General features: G+C 39.1%; 1 protein-coding gene across 6 annotated transcripts in view; it reads right to left on the bottom strand.

Moving 5' to 3' along the window:
* Positions 1-1,686: 1,686 nt before the first annotated feature.
* RAB27A (RAB27A, member RAS oncogene family) overlaps positions 1,687-16,783 on the bottom strand; it is a 46,569-nt gene continuing 31,472 nt past the window's right edge. For 5 of the 6 annotated variants that reach the window (XM_080626015.1, XM_080626014.1, XM_080626013.1 and 2 more), the window contains 5 exons: positions 10,446-10,618; positions 8,705-8,790; positions 7,863-7,966; positions 6,999-7,122; positions 1,687-4,513 (listed from right to left, as the gene is read on the bottom strand). In XM_080626015.1, coding sequence (XP_080482141.1) covers positions 4,315-4,513; positions 6,999-7,122; positions 7,863-7,966; positions 8,705-8,790; positions 10,446-10,598 — 666 coding nt within the window. In that variant the 5' untranslated portion in view covers positions 10,599-10,618 and the 3' untranslated portion in view covers positions 1,687-4,314. Of the gene's footprint in view, positions 4,514-6,998; positions 7,123-7,862; positions 7,967-8,704; positions 8,791-10,445; positions 10,619-11,923; positions 12,125-16,783 lie in introns of those variants that run through there. The other variant, XM_080626018.1, reaches the window with a different exon arrangement.

The following is a 16,783-nucleotide window of genomic DNA, read 5'->3' as shown; positions in this document are numbered from 1 at the left end:
TCTTTTTCAGTTTGATTACTTTGAGTTTCCTATTCGTGTGACTTTATTTTCCCCTATGGGCTGTATTTATTTCACTGAAAACAGCTTTTTCTGGCAGACTACTGTCTTGTGAAGTCTTTGGTGGCTCCTACAATTTAAGCACTGTGGATTACAGACTGGCACCAACGCCTCAAGCAGACAGATGGGATGTGAGAGCACAGTGATACTACAAGCATTTATAACTAGACTCCCCTCAACACCTTTCTTCACACCAAGCCACTAACCTCCTCTTCAAGTACAAGTCATTATGCTGTGGATTGCAAGTGCTTATTCCTGATCTAAAAGCAATTTAGATTGAAGGTTGCTGGAGCTAGAATTCAGTTTCATTATCAAAAACGAACAGGTACTTCTACTCAATTAACAGTTACTCACAGAGATAGAATTAGGTATCCAGCTGAAAAACAGCTTCACTGTAGGAGATTCTGCAGCAAACTGAGTGGCTCACTTGTCTGATTTCTGCCATAGATTACCACAGCAAGATTTGTTTCACCAAACATCTCAGCTTCATACGTTAAACTCATAGCAAAGGTCTGGTCTGCAAATATTTAGGTACTTGTCCAAGTTTCCTTATGTAAGTAAACATTCATATAAACTGTTGTATACAGTCGTACATAAGAACAGACAACTGTCAGGCATGTGCACTTGTAGAACAAAGCATATAATCATGTCAGTTGGAAGACACTTCTCAGGTCATCTAGACCAAAATCCTGCTCAAAGCAGGGCAAATTAACATCGGGTGGCTCAGGGCCACATCCAGTTGAGATTTCGGTGTCTTCACGGATGCAGATTCCATAACTTTCCTTAGCTCCTGCTCCAGTTTCTGATTACTTGTATGGTGACATTCTTTTCCTAACAAGAACTTTTCTCTGTTGCGTCTTTCCTATCCCTGTGCCCTCTGAGATGGGTCTGGCTCCATCTTCTGTATACCCTCTCATTGGATAGTTCAAGACAGAGGAAAGGTCTCCCTTAGTTTCCACTTCTTAAAGCTAAGCAAACCCAGTTCTCTCTCCTCTTATCCCTTGTGCTCCAACACTCTGACCCCCCTGGCATCCACTGTACTCACATCAGTGTATCAGTCTTACTTCTACTGGGATGTCCAAAACAGAACGCCAGATGTGGTCTTACAATTACTGGAATACCCAGTCATACCTGCCCTTCTTAAACTTAATGAGGTTTAGTTCAGCTCATTTCTCTCACCTGTCAGGGAACCTCTGAATAGCAGCTGTGTCCTCCAGCATATCATACAGTAATTAGTAATACATGCTGCTCTCGATGGAAACACCCATTGTGAAAACTCAGGCTCCTTACCTTTGTGGAAGCTATAGATTTTACAAGATGTACCGTGTAATTCCCTTTGCTCTGAACATGCTACGTGCTCACATTAGCAGCTTTCTGAATGTTTTATGAATACAGAAGTGTTGCCTTTATTTTCTTCTATGGGTCTGAGCTCCTTCTGGCACCATCCAGGATGCATCTGGCCCCCATCTGACTGGTTTGGTCAGTGCATCAAGAAGAACCTAGGCCACAGAAGAGAACTGAAAAACCCACAACGCATAGGGACAATGCAGAAAGACACAGACTGATACTGAACTGAGATAACAGGAAATGTTACAATTCAATTCAACAAATGCTGACAAGATTCAGATCAAGAATGCGTAACTATTTTATATTGATAAGAAAACCTGGACAACGCATCATAATGGAAATCATTTCCAAAACTTTGTTCCATTACATATCCACATTTTTGTCTGATACTGGATGGAGACAACTTTTCTAGAAGTAACAGTTTCTCATCACATGAGAATTCTTATTTGTTTGTTTTGTAAAACCAGGACTAGACTAGTAACAATAGCGTAATTCACTGTTAAGGAACATCTACCATGATCTCTCACGAGAGTTAAAAAGGGAACAAAAGTTTTAACACAAAATAATTCAAACAGATGAATCTTATGGCACATTTCAAAGGCTGACATCAAAGCAATTTTATGTAGACTCTTTTTATATAGTAAATAGTTACATATAATATCCATGACAAAAATATTACAGTTTCAGTATTTAATATCCAATCTAAATATAAGTATTCAAAAGAAAATATTTTTACATCATTTCAGTAGTCACTTAGCTCAGTAGTTGGTTGTAATAATCCTTAATGTTTTCAGGAACTGGATGAAGCTATAAGCACAAAAACTCCCATTAAAGTTAATATATGACAAAGTTCCACTGCAACCCTCTGAAAAGCAGAGAGTTACAGTAGAAGAAATTCAGACATAGAAGTACACTGAAATACATTGTGTCCTACACAGAGTTTGATACTCTACTGGTAAGAAACATGATGGTAACTTCACAAGGCACTCTGAATTAAACTACAGTAACTCCAGTCTACAAGCATTTTAGAATCTTGGTATTGTGCAGTATAAAAAAACCCAAACCAACCCCACATCTGTATTTATCCAGTATAAATTGGTTTAATCTCTGTCCTGGCCCCAGAGCAGTGAAATTATATTGCACTTATAAAATATTCTGTGTAGGCTGTGATAAAATCTAGTATTTACACATTGTGTTTGTCAAAGAACAATGCAATGTAAAATATTTTAAGAACCAAGATTTAACACTTATTCTTGTATTATTAATATAACCAGAGGCTACATTAAAAAAAAAAAAAAAAAAAAGTATATTTTATTAACTCCTGTTCTAGAAACATTTTTGGTCCTTCAAAAAACTTGTGCTGCAATTCATGTTCACAACTGGTATCAATGCCGACCTGAAACTGCAATAGTTAGAATAGCTCTTGCAGGGGGGTTGGACTAGATGATCTTTTGAGGTCCCTTCCAACCCTCAGGATTCTGTGATTTAAATAAATAAAAACATGATTTCTGAAGACGTAATAGCTTCGGAGTTCTGTAAACAGGCTGCTGAGGAAAGTCTGTAACAAGACTCAATTTGGCATATTGTGACTTTAATTGGCAATACTTTACAGTTATACAACCTCTGCCAGGGTAGAAAACAGTTTGGTAGGCACATCTTATAAATCTGTCTGGAAAAAAGACCCAAAAAATACTGACTGTTCCTTAGTTGTATGAATAATTAAAACGATCAAAGAGTAACATGATCTACTGAAACCAAAACTGACATTTATGTGATTTGGGGGTGGGGAGGGGGGGGAAGGGAGTAGAAAATTATGTCTATTCTTTTTTAAATACAACCTAAAGGAAATGAACAAGCCATAAATGAATACATGATAAACATGAAGTACAGGAAACAAAGGTTGGCAGAATAAAATGAGCATAATAAATTTATAGAAATACTGATCTAGACAGAACTGGTGTCGTAGCTGCCGCTCACCAGCAGACAATCATCATTTTTCAGTCGAAATTTGAAGAAACTTTCTAAATCTGTGTTGGGTAAAACAAATTCAGTGCAACGCACTAGCTCTGATGAAACTTTGCTGACATCTAGGTTGCCCTATGTTCCTGTTAAAACACAAGTGGTAACAAAAGAAAAGTAACAACAGCTGTAGCATTATACCTTTTATATATAAACATATGGATATGCATGTCCTAGAAATTCAAATGATGTCAGGAGGCCTCATAATCTGTGCTGGATATATTTTATATAGTACAGTTGTAGTTTACATGTTCAATTTCATGACATACCCAAAGTACTCTACACATGCACCTCTGTGCTTCTCTAATTTTTATTCAGTATAGAATAGCTTTCTTTTGGTTTTCATCACTGAAAACTGGTGGTTTGAGAGAGCAAGGAAAAGCTATTTGCAGGATTTTGTGGAAAACACAGGATTTGCTCTTTCAGATTGTTACTGATTGATAAAATGATTAAATGTTTCTGTTCAAAACCATGAACCATGTTGGTAAGCTTTCTGTTAGAGACTAAGAGCTGTCACAATACCTAATTTAAATGCCTCCTCTGTGTAGTTAATAGAGCTTTCAAAGGGCAACTGAAAATCCTTCAGTTCAGAAGCCTACCCTTCCTCACTGCCAATACAGAAAGACATTTCTGCAATTGGTAATGAAATTCCTCTCCCTTTCCACAGTACAGAATTAGAGGAATATCCAGTGCTACACCTAATTAAACCTCTGTCCCATCACTAATAAACTGCAAGCAAAGATGAATGTTGTTTGAGAGGAAAAAAACCAAATACTAATATCAAGGACTAACATAGCTCATTAACTACAGTGTGATTTGTCCATAACTTAAACAGTTAAGCTGCAACTGTACTATACTTTATGATATATAATAAACTTAATTGTAACTGAGTTAACAGCCACATTTGCCTTTTTCTTGCTCCTCATTCAGTTGTTCTGTAGAGCTGTGCCCATTGGAGCGCACCACCCCTTCTGGGATCCAGGATTTATCCACACACCGTTCCATGCGCTTCATAATGAGGTCAAGCAGAGTTTCAATAGCTTTGCTTACATTATTCCCGTTAGCTGCACTGGTTTCAAAATATGGTATTCTGCAGAAGACAAAACCCACAAACTTGCATCATACAATTTATATTCATAGGACAAAATACATGATTACTGTCATATACTAAGAAATCACATAAACACTGTTATTGCATAGCAGAAACACATAAAATGGTCAGTGGCCTGAAACCCAAAATAAATTAATGAAATGGTCAACTCTGTAGGTAAGACAGAAGGAAAAGCTTTAATTTACATCATGGAGTCCACAATCTAGAGAGGCATTGGTCAGTATGAGCACCCAAAGTTATGCTCCTGATGTCTGCTTTTTTCAGCCCCGTTCCCCACAAGAGTAATGCACATTCCCCTGCAGGCAAGGCAGTAAAGACTCCTAATGCAATATCCTTCCTACAAGAGGTGGCTGTTTCTTCTGTTGACACCTTAGCTATAAACTCTCTTACATTAAAAATAAAAAATCTCAGTGCTCAGACCACCTATTTCTTTGTTAATCAAAGTCTCTGGGCACCTTGGAATTGAAAATACATTGCTACTTTTCATTATTGCTGTGGATCAGGGAGTTTCAATGGCTTTGACCTTCTGCGCTCAGAGAGTGCAGAGGCTAGCACCACAGGGTGGTGCTAGTGCGGCTGCATTAGTGTTCCTCCCCAAGGGACTGATACAATTACTTCAGTTTTAAGTATTTCTCACTTAACTTGCAAGATTTGATGAATGGCAAAAATATCATCTTACTGTTGCAGGGTGAAGGCCTTCTGCAGCTATTTTCGGAACACATCACTTACCACTACAAGACTTTTCCACAGAAAGAGGGTATTCACTATCTCACACTTTAGTTACCAGAAAACTGCTTTTGCTGCAACAGGATCTACCTTGCTTCCCCTCAGGAATAAACGACTCTTTGCAGCTATCCTTTCTTACCTTTAGAGGGCAGAGAACTTTGTAACTGTCTACAGACTGGACATGATCTGTACCTCTGATTTTATTTATAAATTAAGTTGGCATTTTAAGCCACAAAGAGAAGCATTTCATAAATTATTTCAAAGTCACACACAAAATGATCTCCTTCAAATCTTTAAGAAATGGCCACATGCAATCTGCTACTGTTTAAAAGTTTTTGCTCCTTCACAAGCAGCTGGTTAAAGTACCATATACACTTGCTGCTGTTCGTGTGACATCGACATCAAACAAGCATTTTCACAGGAGAAGGAAAAAGAAAGAATGTAGTATTGCACTAAACCTATTTGTCTCTAATAGATAGATTGCTTCTGATCTCCCTCCCATGAGTTTTCAAGGTCAAGGAAAGCTAATTTGTGACTATGTAATAAATAGCATGGCACAACAGGACTAGACCTGCAGAGCAAGTCAGTTAGCACTGAGGACTAGTGTTCGCACAATGCATGTTTTGTGGGCTTTACGTTGGATCAGCTCTGATCCGCTCCTCCAGACAGGATGCAGATTACAAGTCGGAGCACATCGTCTAGTTTAGTTTTCACTTGAGAAGGAATCCAGTTCACATGCTAGAAACCTGCTCCACTGTGTGAATCTTCATCAGAAGACTTGCTTCAAAAGTGCACTTCTGATCCACACTGAAATGCAAATGTAATCCAGAGAGAAATCCCATGGAAGAGTCAAGTGTGTATAAAAGTACAACGGAATTAATTAGTATTCGATAGGAACAAAGATTTCAAGTAGTTCCTTTAAGGACATTGCGAAGGGCAAGGTTACCCTGTCTTCCTGCTGTCTGACTTGGCTTTCAGACTCCCTTGGAGTCTGTGAGAACGCAGATGCCTGTAAGAAACCATGACTGACCCCTCTGAGGGTAAGTCACCAGGAATGCACCTAACAAAATTGCTTGAATAGTTGAGGGAAGATTGAATGGGGAGAGGAAACAGTGGTCTAGACGAGAACTGCTCTTCTGTGGGAACCATCCAAACACTGGTGAATGGGTCCCAAGGCTCTTAAAGACACTCAGGCCTCGTGTTTCCATGGCCATGCCAGAGACAATGGCTACCTTAGAATGAACTTTTGTAAAACAACTCACCTCATAGATTAGGATATCATTGCTTGGTATTATTTTTGCTTTCCCTACAATCTGATCTGACACTCATCACATCACCAAATACTCTTTTGGATTTCACTTTGTAAGAGACAAGGGTTTTCTGTGCCTCACAGAAAGCCTCAATACGGGCAAGATTAAATAATTAGACTCCCCCCTTCTTTCAACTGAATGTCCAGCTAAATTATCTCTCTTTTCCAGAATGTTTGTGAAAATTCATTTTGTTCACTGCCAAGGAGATTAACCCATCTCCAGTGCAAGACTGCTGCAATACTGAGTATGAATTTTTAGGCAGTGCAGAAAACATTAATCTTTTGACAGGAAAAAAGCTACCGTACTGGCTCGTTAAGCACTCTACAATGCCTACTCTCACAATAACCTTTGAGTATACAGAAAAGGCATTAAAAAAAAAAGTTTCATTCTGCTTTAAACACAGCAATAACTGGAAGGAAGTCAGTTACCCGTATTTTCCTGCAAGTTCCTTTGCTTCTTCTTCTTTCACCACTCTTTGGTCTTCCAGATCACTCTTGTTTCCACATAATACAATGTCAGGGTTTTCACAATATGCATGCATTTGTAGCTGACCTAACAGCAACAACATAAACAGGGGTCACAATTTGCTGTCACACATGAAGCTCACTAAGAACACTACCACATTTCAGGGGACACGCAGTCCTTCAGGAAAATGACTCTTTGAAAGACAGAAAACAGTACGTTCTCTGGCACCTCACAGGACTTCTGCTATTGCTCTGAGGAGTCAGAGAACAGGTGGTCATCCACTATCACGTACCCAGTGAAAAAGCCAGGGGAGCAGAAGCCTGACAAAGCTAGCATGAAGCTGTGTATTTGTAACTTTAGGAGTTATGCTCACCAAGCATCTTCAGTGAGCTGCCAGGAAAGAATATACTTCCCTCTCCTGAAGGATGATGGCGTCTGGGAACTCCTCTGTCTAGATACACCAGCCTAGTAACATTTGCCTTCCATTAAGTTTAGCTGACAAAGCTTGAGTCAAAATAGAGTTTTGCATAGGCTTTCCACAGCTAAAATTACTGAATATCATCAAAGCCAGGGATATGATTTTCTCTCAGCCTGCTTTTATCTAGGTTAAGATTCAAGTTCTGTTGGCAAGGCTGAATTTCAGGTAAGCACTAGAAGCCACTGCTAGCAGCTACTATAATTATGAATGCAACATTTTTTTTCTTCTACTGAGAAAGCTGTAAAAAACAGTATTTCTAGTTCTATTTCTCAGTGAGACTCCGTATTTTTAAAAACACAACCCTCTTCCCACCCATGCTAAGAAAGAAAGAAAAAAAGAAATGCCATACTTATCCAGTTCCTGACATTCAGAAAGCTTTGCTCATTTGTCAGATCAAAGAGCAGAAGAAACCCCATGGCATCTCTGAAGAAAGCCGTTGTCAGGCTACGAAACCTAGACCAGCAAAAGTAAATTAGTTGGTTCATCTGACAACTTACTTTGAAAATATAATTGCATAGAGGCATAAAACCGAGGTAATTTAAGACCCAGTTAACTGCAATGAAATATTAATCATAATAGTTTTGCTGATGCAGGGACTGCATAACAAGAACTTCTAACATTACTATGGTCTAATCAAGGCCTAAGGAAGTCAAGGAGATATTTCACTCTCACATGAGAATGACTCTAGACAAAGTCTTCTACTATAAGGCATGACTTGATCAAGATTCAGGAATCTGGCCCCTAATCACATCAGTTCTTGATTTTAAGACTACCAACCACTACGATGCTAGTCTTTTGATAGACAAATAGAAAAGAATCCTTTGAGGTGATTTCATCTGCCTGACTTTCCCAAGACCTCAACATACTTGAAGAAATTTAAGGAAAACTGAAAGCAAAAAGCTTTAAAAGCATCTCTATGTATTGGTTATGAAAAAATAAACTGAAAGTTTCCAAAAGCCAAAAAGCAACAATTACAGTTTTAATGTTCTACAGTTGGAAATTACAACTGTAATTTAATGGGTATTCATAGGAAACTTTCTATTGCTGTTAAAATGAAAGTAAGCATACTTTCCCATCCCGAGTCATACAATTAAAATGTAACAATCGATAAAGAGAATTCATGTACTCTGGCCTATTCACGACTAGCTTGATGACCTGTGCCTTACTTACTAGGTGTGGGATGGAACATACCTTTCCTGCCCTGCAGTATCCCAGAGCTGAAGATGTATCCTCTGTCCTCTGCCACCAATGCCATCTGGCCCATTGGATTTATATACCTGTAAAAGGTAAATTTGCAAGACTGAATGTTAGCAGTCCAGCTCTATAGAACACAAAATAACTGACATTTTAAGTCATTAAATGCAGCAAAACAAGCAGTGTCAATGCAAAGCTCCCAAGTACAACTCAATCCATCTGCTTTATAAGAGAAAAGTAATATGTTGGATGCATTTTAATTTTGCATCCAACTGAATATTTAAAAATAAGGGTAAAAGTGAAATTGGCAAACAGTTTCCTTACACAAGCTTAATTTTAGTATTTTTGTTTTCTATTTAACTGTTATCTTGTATCAAATTGCTTTACTTCCATCTTGTGTTCAAATTAAAATATAAGAAAGCAACAATGGGATCCTGCAACCAGGCAATATACTTGTACCACTACAGAACTTCATTAGCAAACAGAATATACTCAAAATGACATCTTATCTTGGCTGCCAAAAAATTACTGAAAAAGAGCTGAGGGTAGATCTTATCATATCATAGCTTAAAAAGCAGAAAATAGATAATAATAATAAAAGCTGAAGTGTTTACTCAGCATGAAAATATAAATAAGGGCATCTGTTAGCTTTGGAAGGATCAGATAAGAACTGATTAATTTCTTGTTTAGAACACCTCATTGTTAGGTCCCCTTCTTTACCTTCAACTGCTGTTGTACCCATATTTGTAACTCTCGTTATCTTATCTTTAGAGACGCATACTTGCTGAATTTGTGGATTATATGATTCAGGTTGTGAAACCTAAGGCTTATCCTGAGTAATCAAATATGCTGATCAAGTAAACACACCATGTTTAGTATCCCACAAAAGGAACACTAACTTATTCAAGAGATTAGTTTTGCATTTCACTGAGATGGTTACTCCTTGCACTACTGTGTTGCATGTCATCCATCAAAAGCCAGCCTGCACAATGCTCTTTACACCATCCAGGTTTCTGGACACTTAGTAAATCATCAGACCACACTGAAAGGCATTTAATACTTCTACATACAAATGAAAACCACTTGTGCTGAATCAATTTATCAGTGCAGTAAGGACTCACAGACAGTTATCTTAATGCAGTGCTCAATTTATTATCAAAAGTGCATTTCCCTAGTTTGATAACAATTCAAAAGTTTTAAAAGAAAAAACAAACCACCTACTACCTGATTTTTTCACAATTCTTCTCTGGTAGCTGCTTAGAAAGCCAGTTCACTCCATGTATCATGCTATCCCATTTCATTCACATTTTAAAACTGTTTTAAAAAGCAACATTGCAGTCTTTGTTCACTGGCCATTTGAGTCCACAGGCAGCAAAAGCACTTTTACTACAGTTCAATCCTTCCTCATGGAGGTCAACAGTAAAAGTGCTACTCCAGGTACTATAAGCACAACTCATAGAGTAGGTACACTCATTGACACTTGCTGAGCAGTAAGAAATCATTGCTTAGTATCGGCTCTTCTTATTTTAACTTTGGGGGAAACGGGAGGGACAACACACTATAACAAAAATAACCAGGTAAAATGAAATCATTTCCTTCTCACAAGATTAAGTCCACAGTAACTACTGACTGCATGCCTACATGTAAGGATTGGCAGGTTAGATTTAAAAAAAACAGATTCTAGCCATCACCAGACCAGATACTGTTTGAAAGTAGCACAGCATTTGTGAAAACTCACCACTCTCTTTTCCCGAAAGTCAATGCCCACCGTTGTGATAAACTTGGAATTGAACTTGCCATCTGTATACTGGTAAAGAAGGCTGGTCTTTCCTACTCCAGAATCACCGAGTGCTAGGAATTTTATGAGGTAATCATAGTCCCCATCAGACATAGTGAGAATTCAGGACACACCTTCAAAAGCAAAACAAAAAGGATTAGTCAGTCAACAACTCTGCCAAGGCTTCTTTTGACAAATGTTTAAAATACAAATCACTACTTGAGGTATAAAGCATCCAGCAGTGAATTCAGTTCTGTACTCTTTTACACTGATTTCACCTTAAACTCCCAGTTATGCCCATTATCAATATCAAATTCAGCTGTGGCTGAAAAAGTGCATAGTTAATTTTATTATATTCCTCTTACTAGGAAGAGAAAGCAAGACACAATTTTAACTTCTCCAGAAAGACTGAAAAATCAAGGTCAAAGTACTCAAGCCATCTAGAACATGAACTGCAGAACTGCTTTTAAACTGTGCGGAAGCTGACAAAAGCTACTTAAACATAACAGCAGTGCAATTCTGATCTCACTTTCACTGTGACATTATTAAATATTAAATAAAAATGACAATGATTTTCTATTAATAGTTACTTTTCAGTCTTGAAAATGGTTTTCATTTTTTCATACAAAGATGGAAATTAATTCAGCTAGATTTTGGTTTTGTTGTTGGTTTTCTGGGGTATTTATGTTGTTTTAAAACTGTGGAAATTGTTCCTGTAAAGTTTTTATCATTATGCTAGTTAATCATTTAAACTAAATCTTCATCATCTATCACCATAAAACAACACACAAGTTTTCCTGTGGCGTATACACATTTTCTCTCTTTTTGTGCCTTTGAAAAAATAACCATATTAAATACAGTCTGATTGAAGAGCAATAACAGCTAGAATGTGTAACAAAAATCACTGGCAAATATCCCCTATGCTAGAAAGACTGATGTAAGTGCACTAGTACTTTCCTGTTGAGTAGCTACTGAGCCTCTCTTCCCCCAAAATAAACAGTAGACAGCAGCCTTAGGTTGTGTTCAAAGACATGAACATGAAAAGATACCACTAAAATAATCATTCTAGAAGCAACATAAAACTGGCATTCTCTTATGAGGGAGGGAAACAGATACAAAAGATAAGATAGATGATGAAATAAAATAATTTAAAAAAGTAAAATATGGTGTTTTAACTGTTAGTAAGTATTATTGGAACTATCTGTAGCTTGAAATAGCTTTGACTTTATTGGCAAAATGGCAAAAACACCAATAAATTTCTTAAATATCAACTCACAGCTTAAGGTTTGGAACAAACTCAGTACCTCAAGTGTGTGGGTGTCAATCACCACCACTAAGCTAAAACCATAACTATCTTCAAAGCTTCACCTTTATGTTAGTAATGCTCCTGGTTACACGACATAACTGTGATTAGTTGATTTAGCCATGACTGGACTTACCACAATCAACTGCATACAATGGTCACATTTATGCCCAGATACCTCCAACTGAAGAGTCAGTGGAAAGCATCTGATGCTTTTTTGCAATTTCCAGTTTTGAATCTCCCTTTCCCACATTTTGCATTATGACTTCATGACAGTAAAACCTTGCAGGAAAGGCGTTTTAGGTGACAGAGTCCACACTACCTTACCACAGATAACTAATTTACTTTCCACTGGTGTGCTTTAATACAAAGCTTTTCAGTAATGGTGTCCTCAACATAACAGTGTGTCTTCAATGGTGTCTTCAACATCAGAAGGACAGGGACCTGCTGGAGTAAATCCAGAGGAGGGCTGCAAGGATTATCAGGGGGCTGAAACACCTCCCGTATGAAGACAGGCAAAGAAAGTTGGGGCTGTTCAGCCTGAAGAAAAGCTGCGTGGAGACCTCACAGCAGCCTTCCAATGTCTGAAGGGGGCCTACAAGGATAATGGAGAGGGACTCTTCGTCAGGGACTGTAGTGACAGGACAAGGGGTAATGGGTTCAAACTGAAACAGGGGAAGTTCAGGTTAGATATCAGGAAGAAGTTCTTTACTGTGAGGGTGGTGAAGCACTGGAACAGGTTGCCCAAAGAAGTGGTAAATGCTCCATCCCTGGCAGTCTTGAAGGCCAGGTTGGACACAGCCTTGGGTGACATGGTTTAGTGTGGGGTGTCCCTGCCCATGGCAGGGGGGTTGGAACTAGATGATCTTAAGGTCCTTTCCAACCCAAGCCGTTCTATGATTCTATGAATAGAATAAAAAATTGAAACAAAAAAGCCTGCAGTAATAGTTATCCGTGAGTGTTTCATATAAATACACCACAACCGCATGCTTGCATCCACTACAAGGTCTGAAAGAGCAGAATATTCAAGTAAGCAAGTTGAAAAGGCAGCCACACGCTGACATAAGAATATTTTTAGAACAAATTAAAAGCCCTGATCCATTAGACACACTCACACATACCAGCAAAACGGTTTTAGGGGGTTTTGTTTTGTTTTTTAAATCCTCACCCCTGTTCGGGAAGGAAAAAAAAACCAAGTATAATCAGACTGCCTACCTTGTAGCTCTACAGTCTTTTCACTGAAATGCACTAGAAGAAAGGGAAAAGTATTTTAAATAGCAAACAAGGAGGATTTTACTAAAGACTGGATTTGATTTAGACTTCCATCTCATGTATGGTGGTTTTTTTTTCTCTCATGTTCTCCAAGAGTAAGAGGCTGTGTAAGCTCCCTCTCTACTCAAGTACATGTTCTTTCAGTTTCAATACCCCTAATTAACTGTTGCTTAAAAAGGTTTTAATGGAAATCTTAGGGCGGGTATATCATACAAAGACAAGCTACCTTTGCATCCTTTACTGTGCCATCCCACCTGTACAAAAGTATTTGCCTTGCCTTGTTGGTAGTTTGTTAGCTAGCTATAGGTATATAGAACATACTTTTAATAACAGATACCAATTACAGTGGTGCCTAATCACTGCTTATCTATGCTGTAATAAAACTAATTTATCATGCACCCTGTACAAAGACCTTACAGAGGAAGAAAGGGTGCTACAGCTCTTACTTGGAACTGTAAGAAACTGTGACAGTTCACCTGCACCCTTCCACTGGCCAGAGCTGGGCGAAAGCTCCAGTTTAAACAGAAAGGTCACACCTTGGGGAAGTAAAGCCTAAAGGCATTCTTACTGTCATATCTGATTTGTAGAGTATCAGTTTGCACAAATACACCACATCATTCGGACCACCTGAACCTCAGTTCTCCCTATGGCTGGTAACAAATATAACTTGCAAATGACTGATGGAGGACTAGAAGCCCTTCACAGGAAGGGCATAAAATGTCTTCTAAAGGATTTGCTTGAGAAGGAAATTTTCTTCTCTGATTTTTGAAATGCACACACCTTTCACTGCACCCCACAATGCCAATCTATTATTCAAATATCTCCAGGGAGTGGTTCTTATGAAACCCTGCAACAGTTAACCTATCCTTGGAGACATGCAAAGAGCTGTTTTCAGAGCAGTTTCAAGCCTTGTCCTCCTCCCTGTACAAATATTTAGAAAGTGATCTCCACCCTCTACTTCCGAGACCTGCAGTCTTAGTGCCCAGATACATCCAGCTCCACGTAACAAGTAAGAATATATTCACAACAAAGTGAAAACATAGCAAAAATTGTTGTAGAGTTTTTAAGTCATGGTCCCATCACTTCACAGATTTGCACCTTCCAGTCTTTCCTTCCATATTTCTATAATTCATGTATCAGGAAAGTGGGAGGTAGAAAAGAATCAGTGGACATTTATGATACAATTAAACTTCATGAGGTCACCAAAAGAAAAAATCTGAATTAATTTTAGAATGATCATCCTCAAATCTTGCTTCTAGGAGCAACTGATGGACACAGTTTTAGGCTCCACATCAAGCCCTCCACAGGGTTTTGCCTTTTGTAGGCTCCTCCTTAAATCACATTCAGCTCTGGCTTTGCACTTGCCTAGCATGCAGATGGACAGGGGCCACGAGCAAGTGCTGGGAAAATTCCTCCAGTCTTTTCCATTGCTGACAGGACTCCCACAGCCATCGCTTAAGCTGCACCTGTACACCTGACTCTCTGGAGCCTCCACATACACACACAGCCAGATTGTGCCTTGTCAAGAAGGAATGCTCTGCAAAGCAAGTGGTCCTCTTGTTCATTGGAGTTCCTAGTCCAAGGTACTTTCACATTAACAGGCATCAGCATTAGCAGGTTCATGGTTTTGCCTCCAGGACACTACTATCACAACCCTATTGTGTTATGAAGCATTCAAGACTATGGCAGTGTTGCTGCTGTATAAATTAAGGAAATGGATTTGGCATGCAGGACTTCCCCTGTGCAGCATGGGGACAGGGAATATGCTTTCTGAACTGGCCTTGCACAAAACATGCAACTCCTGTGCTGCTGCAGAGCTGACGAAGGGGAGAAGGAAAAAGGAAGCAGGCATGAAGAGCTGAGTAAATGAAAAAGAAAAAAAAAAAGATATCAAAACAAACCAAAAGACCCAACAAGCACTGAGCTGCAAATGAAAATGCATACACACGTACAGGGAAAAATTCTGTAAAACTGAACATGCTCCTAATCAGACAGTCCTCAAGCACATCAATTTAAAGCAAAGCACACCACTTACCCCGAACTCTGCTAAAGGAGTAGTTAGGGCACAGTGGAGAGAGTACTTCCAGTAGGAGTATTTTTCTAGCACCACCTCTTTAGCACACAGCCAAGAGGCCTACGTGTCACCTGTTTGCATTCGTGTTGATGGGTGCTCAGAGATAGAGAGGTGTGCCTTCATGTCTCCATGTCTAAGGAGGGCGCTGCCTGACAGCATGGCTGGGAAGCAATTACACAGTTCACATGTCCCATTTATTCCTAGAGGCAAACAGCATTTCAGAAGAGATTTGTGCATGACGTACCTAAAAGCAGATCTAAATCTGCTCAATCATCCACACGCCTTAGTAAAATTACATTGTTCCAAACAAGTGGTTTCATACAAAAATGTATTAATGATGGAATATATGGATCGGTTCCGTTTATAGCTTTACATTCTTCTCCCTCAGGTGTGAGGAGGATACACTAGTGTCTAACACAAACTGCTGTTTTCTTTCTCTTTCTCTTGTACAGGCTCAAGGACACAGTGCTGTTCCTGGGTACCATGGTAAAAGCCATGTTTACCATAGACTTCTAAAGAAGAGAAATATTAGTCTTTGGCAAAGACTCGAACATAAGGTATTATGGCTGACAGGGCTTCAGATCACACTTGCAACACTACCCCACTTCCCAGAGAAGCAATGCATGTTTAACAGAGGAAGCTTCTGGGGGGTGGAGTGGTCCTCCCCATACTACACCACCCAGCCAGCCCTCCCAAGAGCAAAAAAGCCACTATTCTGTATGAAACTACTCAAATAAAACCATTTGTATGACTCAGCCCACTTTTCCCCCCCTCATACCAAGTGAAATGACTCACATCACCCCAGCTCCCGACCTGCTGTGTACCCAGCCATAAAGCCAGTGACTAACATGGTAGGCGACCACACAGCTTTGAAGAGACATCCTAATTCAAATTTGCCGAAACACAGATATTAGACCAATAACTAATTCATATTTTAAGATACCAAAGGATTTTATCACATTGTCTTTTTGGGGATGGACAGCAGACACTCAAGGGATATAGTTAACTTTTAACAGTGTCCACTTTCTGCAAGTATCACTCAGCTTTCAGGTGGATCTTACAAATTGCGTCTTGCCCTTGCCTTTTTTGCTCAGGAAAACCAGACCTCAGTGGCACAGTGGGATAGTCAACTAGGCTGTATCCTACAGGTAGGAGCCAAACTGCAGTGAAGTCTGCATATTCCCCCTGCAACAGAGATCCAGTCCTCAGTGGATAGAGGGACATCCTGAAGGGGCTGCATCCTTTGGCATCTAATATAGCAAGAGCAGCACGCAGTAGGTGAAAAAGTTGGGAGTCAGCTTAAGAAGGTTCCACTGTATTCGCACATAATTGAGCCGTATTTGTAAATATACCACGAAAAAGTCAGTGCTATTTAGGATTCAAAAAATGCTTTGCAGATGGTTTTCCCAAATAGGGCTTTACACTTAAAAAGCAGTTGAGGCTGAATGCTTATGACTGAAGTGTTGATATTGCCATTGGGGAAAGAGGAGTCCAAACCCCAAACAGGCAGAAAGGAAGGTACTGCAGGTTTCTTGATGGCCACTGTGTCAATACAAGTACATGGTAATAACATATTTGTACAGATTTGATCACTCTGAAAGTGCAAGTAAACACATACTAAAAAAGCTTCTCACCAGGGCACTACACAGG

This window comes from Psittacula echo (assembly GCF_963264785.1).
Source record: "Psittacula echo genome assembly, chromosome: 10".
NCBI classification, from domain to species: domain Eukaryota; kingdom Metazoa; phylum Chordata; class Aves; order Psittaciformes; family Psittacidae; genus Psittacula; species Psittacula echo.
Note: the sequence above shows the minus strand (reverse complement) of the source record. Positions and strands in the feature narration are given on the sequence as shown.